At 42.2% G+C, this 10,836-nt stretch overlaps 2 protein-coding genes across 4 annotated transcripts in view; both read right to left on the bottom strand.

Annotated features, from left to right (window-relative positions):
• Window positions 1–34: 34 nt before the first annotated feature.
• LOC102289196 (regulatory factor X-associated protein) lies at window positions 35–3,225 on the bottom strand. The gene is made up of 3 exons (XM_005928091.3): window positions 2,535–3,225; window positions 2,305–2,415; window positions 35–852 (listed from the first exon to the last, which is right to left on the bottom strand). Exons 1-3 carry the CDS (start codon window positions 2,958–2,960, stop codon window positions 748–750), a joined length of 642 nt encoding a protein of 213 aa, XP_005928153.1. The 5' UTR covers window positions 2,961–3,225; the 3' UTR covers window positions 35–747.
• A 624-nt stretch (window positions 3,226–3,849) lies between these two features.
• The window catches only part of dclk1a (doublecortin-like kinase 1a), a 47,804-nt gene continuing 40,817 nt past the window's right edge, over window positions 3,850–10,836 (bottom strand). For 2 of the 3 annotated variants that reach the window (XM_014335421.2, XM_014335422.2), the window contains 8 exons: window positions 9,347–9,493; window positions 8,452–8,585; window positions 8,199–8,276; window positions 7,927–8,023; window positions 7,746–7,826; window positions 7,543–7,656; window positions 7,341–7,414; window positions 6,022–6,215 (listed from right to left, as the gene is read on the bottom strand). In XM_014335421.2, coding sequence (XP_014190907.1) covers window positions 6,158–6,215; window positions 7,341–7,414; window positions 7,543–7,656; window positions 7,746–7,826; window positions 7,927–8,023; window positions 8,199–8,276; window positions 8,452–8,585; window positions 9,347–9,493 — 783 coding nt within the window. In that variant the 3' untranslated portion in view covers window positions 6,022–6,157. Of the gene's footprint in view, window positions 6,216–7,340; window positions 7,415–7,542; window positions 7,657–7,745; window positions 7,827–7,926; window positions 8,024–8,198; window positions 8,277–8,451; window positions 8,586–9,346; window positions 9,494–10,836 lie in introns of all 3 variants that reach the window. The other variant, XM_014335423.2, reaches the window with a different exon arrangement.

Here is a 10,836-nt window from a genome sequence, read left to right as displayed (position 1 = left end):
TGTTTTTTTTCTCATTAAAAAAACAAAACAAAACTCATATTGCATCTTTTTTTTATTGTCATATACTCATCAGGGAGAAACACTACAACTTAAACACAGAGGGATAATGCAGTAACAGAGTTTCATTTGTAAAGTATATCCCTCCTTCTCTGTATTCAGTTATCACTTAAGGTTTGTGCAACAGTTCAGGGAGAATAGACAAAGTTTTGTCAAAACCAAGTCGTCAACCTGCAGGAAACGACATGCACCACACAAATGATTGTCACAACAATAGCATTTCAAGTTAAATCTCACACACACACTAAGGATTTATAACTCATTTTATTTTATTAATACTGCACCAAATCACAACATTTCCTATAAGGCGCAATTCTTCCAGAGAAAACAGTCTGAACTGGAGTTTCAACAACTAAACTAAACAAAACAGGACACAATGTTTTTAAAATGAACAAAAAGTGAAAACGAATATTGGCTTAAATTTAAGACAAAATGTACCAAAAACAGCACCAGTCCTGGTTTAAATACATGGTCAGTATGTGATTTGAAGAAATCTTCACTCTCTGGGAGTTGAATCAGTTTAGTCTTCCATTCTCAGCACAACTTCAAAATGTCCTTTTATTCTCTCACAGCATGACGGAAGAAATCCATGCTTTCAGTGTACGCTTACGATTCATTTACGCATCAGATGCCAGTGTATTTCTTTAGTGCGCTTTATGCATCACAAAAACTAACGCCCGCCACCCACCGTCAGCAGCTCTGGAACTGCTGTTGTGACTGGCTACGGCTCTGTGTAGCTAGAAGCTGCTGCTGTTGCTGCAGGAAGCTGATCACCTCTGGACTCCTGAGAAGCGACTGCAAGACAAATACATTGGAAAACATAAGATATTTCACTACAAAGCTGCAGTACAAGACAATCAACATTACTCTGCTTTCACTAATAAAATATGTGTCACAACTGTTCTATGAACTGGATGCTTTAATGTTACCAATAGGTGTTTTCCCATGATTCCCGGGAATCTTCGAGTTCTATGAACTTGGAACATTGTTGGCTTTTAAAATATTACAGTATTTGGGTTTGCGTGTATGCCTGTTTTTTATGTAAGTTTTCTTTTTTGTTTTTTTAGTCCAGCTGAAAGAAACTTTCATAATTCTGGGATCATTGGAAGAAAATACATCAGTGTAACCCAAAACCAAAAAACTGTAAAGTAAAAAAAAAAGGAGACGTTAAAGGTTCTCCTTTGAGAAAACAAAATATGTGAAACTAAGAATAGGGACACTTACACTCACTGGCCACATCATTAGGTGGCCCTGTTCAACTGCATTAAAAAGCAAACGGCAGCTCAACTCGAGCATTAAGGCAGACATGGTGAAAACCTTCTGAAATTCAGGCTAAGCATTAGAGTAGTTGTTGGTGCCAGTCTGGCTGCTCCATTTCAGATTCTGTTGCTCTACTGGGATTTTCCCACACAACCACCTCCAAGGTTTACAGTGAATAGTCCAAAAACAGACAAAATACCCCGTGAGCAACAGTTCTCTGGGTGAAGATGCCTTGTTGATGCCAGAAGTCAGAGTATAATGGCTGGACTGTGTTGAGCTGAAATAAACAACCATTTGCTAGAACCAAACTATTCTGAAAACACAACATGTCAAACCTTGAAGCAGCTGGGCAACAGCAACAGAAGACCACACCAATGCTGCTGTTAGCAAAGAAAAGGAAACTAAGACTACAGTCAGTATGGCTCATCAAAATTGGACATTCGAGTGGTAGGTTCAGAATCTAGGTAAACAACAGGAAAGCATAGATTCATCAAATTTTCTATCAATGTTTCAGGCTGTTGGCGATGCTATAATGATGAGGACGATATATTCTTGTCACACTTTGTTTCCCTTAGTACCAAATGAACATTGTTTAAATGCCACAGCATACCTGAGTATTACTGCTGACTACGTCCATTCCTGTATGACCACAGTGTACCCATCTTCTCATCACTGCTTTCAGCAGGACAAAAAGCTATGTCACAAAGCTCAAATTATTTCAAACTGGTTTCCCAAACATGAAAGTGAGTTCCCTGCACTCAAATGACCTCCACAGTCACCAGATCTCAATCCAGTAAACACCTTAGGGATGTGGTGGCACAGGAGAGTCATATTGTGGATGTGCAGCCAATAAATCTGCAGCAAATATGCGATTTCATGCAAATATATCACATTTCATGTCCATTTAACCCTTAAAGCCAGGTGCCACAGAATAATATGCTTGTCATTTGTCTGCATGTTCGTCATGGAACAATCAACCAGTCTTACCAGTCTTTTCTGGTTGAGGACCTGCTCTATCAGAGAAGGTCTGGCTGGACGGTCCCCCATGGCACCTAGACGCTGTTTGTTCACAGACACAGGACGTTCTTCAGAGTTTTCCTACAGACAGAAAAACGCAATTAAATGTGCAGGTTTTGTTTGTGGCTTGGCTCTAAAGTGTGGAAATCAGACCTCCACATCATGGTAAATGCTTCTAGCACTGAGAGTATTTAACTTACATCAAGTTTCCCACTGGACATGGCCTTATCATTCTTCTTCTTCTTGTACTTGTCTTTGTACATTTTGTTGCGGTGTTTTTTGCACATCCATGGCTTTCTCTGCTTGGCCACCTGCGTCGTTGTCTCCGTGCACCCATCGTAGGTACACTGTTTGGGGGCGTTGTCGCCCTCGGAGGTCTCTTCGTCGTTGAGCTCCTCCGGGCTCGCTGCACCGTCTCTGGGATCTGAGGCGTCCAGAACGTCGCTCTCTTCGTCCGGATCGTCCATGTCGTAGGAGGCGTTGTTCTCCGGTTCGTGCGGCGTTATCACATTTCTACTGTCCACAACTCCGCTTTTATTTACATAGTACCTATGTCCGTCTTTAGTAAGCAGAAGAGTGGAGTCTTTGTCTTTACTTGATGATACGGAAGCGTCTTCTTCGCTCATGATAGCAGCAAACAAACAAACGACGCTACAGCGACCTAGCTAGTAGCCCCACGTTGGTTAGCTAAAACAGCTACTCGCTTACATTTACTGGTCCATTTTTCCAGTATTAGACGTTAAATTAATTTCTAAATAAAAGGTCATAAATATTCCAGTATTTCAGAAGCAAATGTCATAGTTTTTACTTCTATTGGTTTAGCCAGTCACCGGTCAGGAAACATGAAAATCTTCTTCTTCTTCTCTGCTTTAGTTTCATGTGTTAAAGCGACACCTAGTGGTCAAAATAACATATGCACGCCAGTTACGGGCAACTACGACCAACTTGTCAGATGTTTACTATAACACTGTTGCCTGCTGAAAGGGCAATGCCCCTACAATCCTACTCATAGATTTACCCTTTCCCAATCATAGTGGATGCTTATGTTCACAATATTCCTGTCACGTGGACACATTAGAGTTCTACTATGTGTAAAAATAGACTAAAATAGACACCTTTCTTGAAAAGGCTTGATGGAAGAGGGGTATGCTAGGAAGCATATTACTTGGATGTTCTGGCCTTGCTCCCGCAGTCAGTATGAATTTAAATTCATACTTTCAATACATTCATCTTTAATTTACAATTTATGTTCGCAGAAGGTTTTCAAATAACCTCTCTGCACATTTTCTACTCAAATCCAGACAGGATCCATAACAAGTACCACCAAGCATTCAAAAGTTAATAATAAGCAGAGGGCCTGTGTGGAATAAGTGTAATTATTTCATAGAAAACAAAACTGACGTTTGTATGGATAAAAAGTTAAGCCAAGGACTGAGTTGTGTATTTGGTACAGACCGGTAATAAAACAAAAGTCCTATAAACAGGAGCTAAACACAAAACAAAAGACTCAAACAGTTTGATTTTAAACATATTTTAATTATTACTATAGTCATAGACCATTGTTGAACAGAGGTACAGGTATTGGTATTGCAATGGACTGTAATACAGTGGGTCAGCTGTGAGAGCACTTTGGTAAACCACGTGTCCGTGCGCTGGAGAGCACAAGTTCATACTGATCTGGTCAATATGGCAGCACATTACCGCATATGTGCAATGATGAGAATAAATACAGAGAGTCTGACTGGTGTGATGACTGCAAGGAGATCATCTGCAAAAAACAAACAAACAAAAAAACCTAACACTTCTCTGTATTTCTCTCACTCATCTGTCTTCTCATCTCTTATCTCACATCAGTTTAAGGGAAACCATATTACTGGCTGCTTTTCTGAAGAAAAGAAGTGACATCATTCCCAGTAGGAGGCAAAGTTGATGATCTCTTCTTCATATCCACTACCGATCCATCCAACTCACCCATGCTTAACGCTTCACGTCAACCTGATGATCTCCTCTAGTTTATTATTTTTTTCTTCGCTGACTGACTGATACGCATGTATGACTGATTTTGTTGTATTTTTTTGTATTATTATTGTACAATTCTCATAGACTGACTACTAGTAAAGAAATATACTGTATTGTGAACTATCAAAATAAATAAAATTGTTATTTACACAACATATAAACAATACTTCATCACTAAACTGTTTCTTTTATAAGAATAGGCTACTGTATGTCTGTCATGCTTTCATCTGAAGAAATGAAGCCATGAATGAGGTTGTACAGAGCTGAAATAAATTCTCCTCCACCCTTTTTCGCTGTACTGCTGGTTCTCTGGCATCCATACTGTCATTCTCTCGATCATGTCTCACTGCACCTAGACTGCAGTGCAAATGTGCAAATAGGCACCTCTTGTGAACTGTTAACTGTGCGCCTTCTCCATCTGAAAACGTGTCTGTGTAACCATATACTTGAGCTGCACCAACCATAGCTTGAACATGTTGATGAAACATGTGTCTAGTGTTCATAAAATATAAAAAGAATTAGCGTGATGATCACTGTGAAAATGTGTGGCTTGAAGACAAATGGGTTCAGATGTCAAGTTTGCTACACAAGCACCAGGATGCTGCTGAGTTTTGTGTATCAAGATGTCGTGAACCGAGCAAGTAACAAAACCAGAAGGAGCAGTCAAATGCACCATTGTCGTCTTAGAATAGCAGTCTGTGTAAAATGTAAACTGTATGACTGCGATCCAACGTTAGGGGGGAAGGCAGCGCCGAAACTGTGTTGAGCACAGCGTCACAGCACAATTTCATCTTTTTTTTTTCATCAAAGCCATTTTTAAAACACATTTTGCAACTGAAAAAAACCATAAAATCCTTCCCCAACATGTTTTAGCTCGCTTTCCAACGTTGTGTTTTCATCACGTCTGCTGTCACCTACTTAAACGTTTCTGCACTCTACTTCTAAGCACTTTGCCATTATTTTAAATCCACCAAGCTCTAAGGAGAAGTCAATAAAAACATTGTTTTTTTTCTATGAAAAAGAGAAATACATATCAAAAAATGCTGTGAATTAAAGTATGAATAAATAAGGTTCAATAAAACATGAACATTGGTCCATATTCTCATATTGCCTTGTAGAGCTGTTCCGCCTTGAGGAAGTTTCCATGTCGAGCCCGGATCATCACTGAAGGGTAAAGCCCTTTCTTGCTCCTTGAGCTCTACAACATGTGCTCAGATGAGAAAATGTTAAAAAGAAATCAACAAAAGTCTTTCACCTCACTCTGGCTTTTCCCTCTTCCTCTCGATCCCTGTTTCTTGTTGCCTCTTGAATCTTTCTCCCAACCTCTCTAACGTCTTCTTATCCACCCCTTGGTCCATCTTTCCTCCAGGTTTGGAAAGTTGGATTCAGGGAAGTGTGAAGTTCTCTGTTGATATTTTTATTTCTTTTTTTCAGAGATACTGGGAGAAAGGGGTTGACACCTCTTCCTCCTCCTCCTCCACATGCAGAGGGAGGAGCTGGATGAGGATTTTCCCTCGCCGCCTCCTCCTTTGCACACCTTCCTCCTCTTCCTCCCCCTACTCCCCTTCGCCTGCTCTCTAGAAGGGCGAGCTGGGGGAGCAGGCGGTGCTGGCTGAGCTGATGGAGATGTCATCAGAGTCGGATGGGAGTCTGGGGTCTGGGGAGGGGTCAGAGCAAGTGTCAGGGGTCAGAGAGGGAGGGGCCGTGGGCAGGCCAGGGAGGCAACTGGGGGGCTCCGCCCGTAGTGTTTTTGTTGTTGTTGTTACTGAATTCACAGTTGGCATCATCTGCAGCGGCAGGGGTTTCACATCCGGGTGGCATCCTCGTCCGAGAACCTGCCTCTCCTTATCAAGAGGGGTGGCCTGAAAAAGAGAGGAGAAGGAGGAAAAGGTGAGGATCAGATCTGTCTGCTGCACAGTCGATTATCCAGGAAGGAGGAGCAGAAGAACTTTGCACATGTTCATTAAGTTACTAATGAATATTTAATTGGACAGTAACAAGGAAGTGAAAAACCATGGACACTGACAATTGTTTCTTCTTTTCTGAAATGTTATGTTTAGTTGTGCATCTGAGGAACAGTCTATCTAATTTTCCACAATAAATCTCTCGGATAAAGGCAGGTTCAACATTCTTGTTTAATTTTTCAGGCACAGTAAATGTTATAAAGAGGAGATTCTGGATATCACTTTTTAATCACAACACAAATCAGAAACATCTGCACAAGTTCAGGTCCATCATGTTCAGGACTTCTAATCAGTCAAACTAAACTCTGTCGTGCTGGAAAACTGGGAATCTCAACCCAAATAATTCATAAATTAAGTCACTGTTAATTTTTTCCAGCCTATTTTTAATTCCTCTAGTCAGTGTCCATGTTACTTTAAGTTCTGTGACCTTTATAACAATGAACTTTGTGGTCCTCCTAAATCAGGGGACACAGTCACACAAGAGGAGTCAGGTAATGTGAGCTCAGTAACGAGCCCTGGTGTTTGAGGAGGTAACCAGGTGAGGGAGCATCACATCAGACAAAAACATCACAGCAAATCACTCAGACAAGCAACACCGCAGGGTTATTTCTTTAGAAAGGGTTCATTCACAAATGAACTGTGCAAACGAGATGTGCAGGAGAATCATCAGCAAGGGTGATTCTAATTGGGCACGTCGTTACTCACACACACTAAAGAAAAGCAGGGGACACCGATAAAAAGGTGACACAACAGAGAGGACAAGGCTTTAACCGGTGACGCACAATAGCGATGCAGGTAATGCAGGAATTAAATCTGTGTTTACAGCGAGGGATGAAAGGAGAAAAGCAAAAAGCCGAGCACAGAAAGTACAACATGAGGCTGTCAAAGCAGCACAGCAGCAGCCAGTCAGCGGGGCAGCACGCAAAGGAGGGGGAGACATCAATTTTAGAGACACTGTTTTGGTCTGTTTTGATTTCTCGCTGATTTGTGACCCAGTCGTGTCTCTATGGAAACCTGGCGTACCTTATCCAGTACATGGCCGGGTGCTGGTAGAAATCCAACGACCCAGATCTCTGCATAGAAAAGCTGTCATCCAACTGAACAACAAAAGAGAAATCGGCACAATCAATCTAAACGCCACGTGAAAAACTTGCTGATTTCTCTACAAACTGATGCAACTCAGTGTAACAGCTACATCTTTAGATGGTTGCTAATGGTTACTTACAGAAATGACTGACACTCCTGCAGTGGTGTCAGTGCCTTTTGGGCTGGTGTTGAAGTGCTTCTTTATCTTTCCTGCTACCGACAGCTGGTGTTCATTCTCGCACAGACCCTCGTCCTGGATTAGACAAATGAGGAGAAAGGAAGTAAATTCAGTGTTTTGGTGAAAACAAAGGAAATGAACAGATTTACTGACACTGTACTTACAGTGACCCAGGGGTGCTCCAGCACCTGGAGGGCAGTGTATCTCTTATCGACCTCCACCTCCAGCATGGATCGAATCAGCTCCTACACCCCCCCAAAAGTAAAAAGCAGTTAGTTTTTTACTCTGGATTTTCTATAACATGTAGATCCATCCACACCAATCAGACATACAGCAGATATTTACCATAGCGGTCTCTGACACATTGTCCCAGTAGGGCAGAGGAAATTCTAGCTGACCCATTAGTATCTGATCAAACAGCACTTCTTGATCGTCACTGCTCCTGCAAAAAAAAAAATGCTCACATGAATGGGTGCATCAACCAAATATTAATTAGCGAGTCAACAAATAAAGGTGCAATACTACTGCTGACCAGTAGAGGGTCCTGCATAACACACTTTCAAGAAAGGCGCTAAAGCAGAGGGAGAAATGTAGGGTAGGGCTTGCTGTTAACTTACCCCCGAAAGGGTGGAAAACCACACAGGAGGATATAGGTGATGACTCCAGCTGCCCAGATGTCAACCTTAAGACCATACCTGAAAAAAAAAGAGAGGTTAAATCAAAGCAAACATAGAGAAAACGTGCAGAGCATGACCTTTAAGGCAAATATCTACTACTGTAAATGGATTAAGACACGACAGATATGTTGGCCGTCATAGTGATCATACTTTGATCTTAAAGGTGCCTGCTAAATGCAGCTGCAGCTCTCACCCTGTTTCTGCAATGATTTCAGGTGCTACATATGTTGGGGTCCCGCAGACAGTGTAGAGGGGTCCGTCCACCACGGTCGCCAAACCAAAGTCTCCCAGTTTGAGGCTCTTGCTGCCATCTGCATGTTCGTACACCTAAACACACAGGAATGCAAAAATGTTTTTAAAAAAAGAAGCAGGATCATAATGTACAGCATTATTATGAGGGCAACAAACAACAAACAAACTTAAAACACATTATGTGATGGGGGTTGCTATTAATAATTTCACCACTCAGTGTGTTGTTTAACAGCTCACAGCTGTAGCTACTCTATCTGCCCTACGCCTACAGACACAGACGAAGCGAGCGACCAGCTTTTTAACGCAGCAAAGCATTTATGTGGCCAAAAATAAAACTAATGTTAGTGTTGCTGGGTGTCTGCTACATGGATGGGGTAATCTGCATGTCATTACCTTCAAAAAGTTACATGAATAGAAGGCCACTGTTTTTTTTTAACCATTCAAGGCTTTCTTATTTCATTGGAGGGAAAAAGCAAAACAGGAAATCGGCTGACTAGGTTTAAATGTGGCCGCTAAAAAGCTGAATTCTGAAGTCTGACTCCTGCCCAGACAATCTCTAGTAGGGGGGCAAAGAGCGGTATTTGAAGTTAAGCAAGGACCATGGGGAGTTTGACAGAAGGGAGAAGGAGGGAAGGAAAGAACAAACGAGGGAGGCTGGAGAAGGAGTGTGCAGAAGGTGTGAGGGCAGCAGGGATGAGTCATCTCTCTGCTCTGGGAGGGCCCCATAGTGAGTGATATTACTTCACTGATCATTCAGAAAGGCGGCGGGAAAGGAGAGGAAGTGCACCAGTGCCGCACCAAGTTACATGTATGCAATCTGCGTGACGTCCACTCACCAGCAGGTTTTCTGGTTTGATGTCTCTGTGGACAATGTTGAGGCTGTGAAGGTATTTGATGGCGCTGGCCAGATTGTGGAGCATGCCGCTGGCGTCTCTCTCTGTGTATCTATTGGCAGAGGTGATGGCATCGAACAGATCTCCCCCCTGTGGACAAGACATGATGGACGGGTCAGTATTAGGAGATGTCACAAGAGTTTGGTTGGTGTTTTTTGCACCAGCAGAACAGATTCACTTGCAAATTTTCACAGCTGCTTGCCTTTTTTTTCTGAAAAGAGGCTAAAAACTTCATTTAACCACAAGACTTTTTTGTCTGCTCAGCAGCAGCAAGGAGGTGGGGGTAAATCCTAATTCTTCACCTTGCTTGAAAGACGACCCCCCCCCCGTTAATATTTCTTTTCATTTTTGTCATTTTTTAGGCTTTTCTCAGTCTCTTTTCTCTGATTTTTCATCCTGTCCGAATCTCCCTCTCATTCCCTCTGCGTTTCTCTCATTGAGTGGACTAAGTGGAACAGAGGCTTAAAATAGTGCTGAATCTCCCTCTATCCTCGAACAGCACAGCACACTGTAAGGCTTTGACCTGCTCGTTGGCAGCTGTTTCAATATGAGAGTTGTCAAATGCCAGCTCAGGCTTTAGCTAATACATTTCACTTATTTTTCTCTGCCTCCGCTATCGGAGGCCCAAAAGTACACGAACATGAATATACTGCTGTAAATTTGGGGGCATTCTGCAAAGTTTTGGGACGTGGCTGCTGAAGTTAGTCAATGAGAAATTAAGCCAAAAGATGGGATTTACATCAGTCCTTTGTAAATCCTCTCCTCACTGTTTTTTATGGGTATCATTTCCGCGTGTAAAAACAGGAATGAGCCTTCCCTGGAATTGCAACACAATTTTGTCTGATCACATTATTGCCTCATTATTGCTTTTCCACAGTTTAAACTAAAGGACTTGAACTGAGCAGGACCAAGCAAAAGAACACTCATTTTCTCTCTCTCTTTCGTTCTCTGCGCCTATCCTCTACTTTCAATTCATCTATCTCTCTCTTTCTCTCGGCCCCTGTTATTTTAGCAGCGACTCTTTTCACCCCATTCATCCACAGCCTCCTCTTGATCCTCCTACTTTGGACATGCTCACAAGTACACACACTTCTTCCACAAATTGCCTCTCATCTATATTCTGTAGTACTCCACATCACAGCACGAACAGATGGATCACATTCCTGGCTCCTGAATTATGCACAAACATTTCTTGACTCAGAGAGCGAGAGAGAATGAAGAACGCGAGCGCACGAGCACTCGGGGCCACTGGCGGATTCACTCTAGTCCCGAATTGTGTGACTGGTTGGAAAAATTCATCAGTTGCTTCACAGGCTGAATGCCGCTCCTCTGTCTCTGTCACTATTACTGCCTCCCTGCTCCTCTAAGTCGTAGATTTGAGATAATGATGATCACCCTTGTATTGTAAGAGAATACACCCATCCGTTATCTCA

This window comes from Haplochromis burtoni, unplaced genomic scaffold, assembly GCF_018398535.1.
Source record: "Haplochromis burtoni strain Fernald_Lab_line unplaced genomic scaffold, NCSU_Asbu1 Contig_109, whole genome shotgun sequence".
NCBI lineage: Eukaryota > Metazoa > Chordata > Actinopteri > Cichliformes > Cichlidae > Haplochromis > Haplochromis burtoni.
Note: the sequence above shows the minus strand (reverse complement) of the source record. Positions and strands in the feature narration are given on the sequence as shown.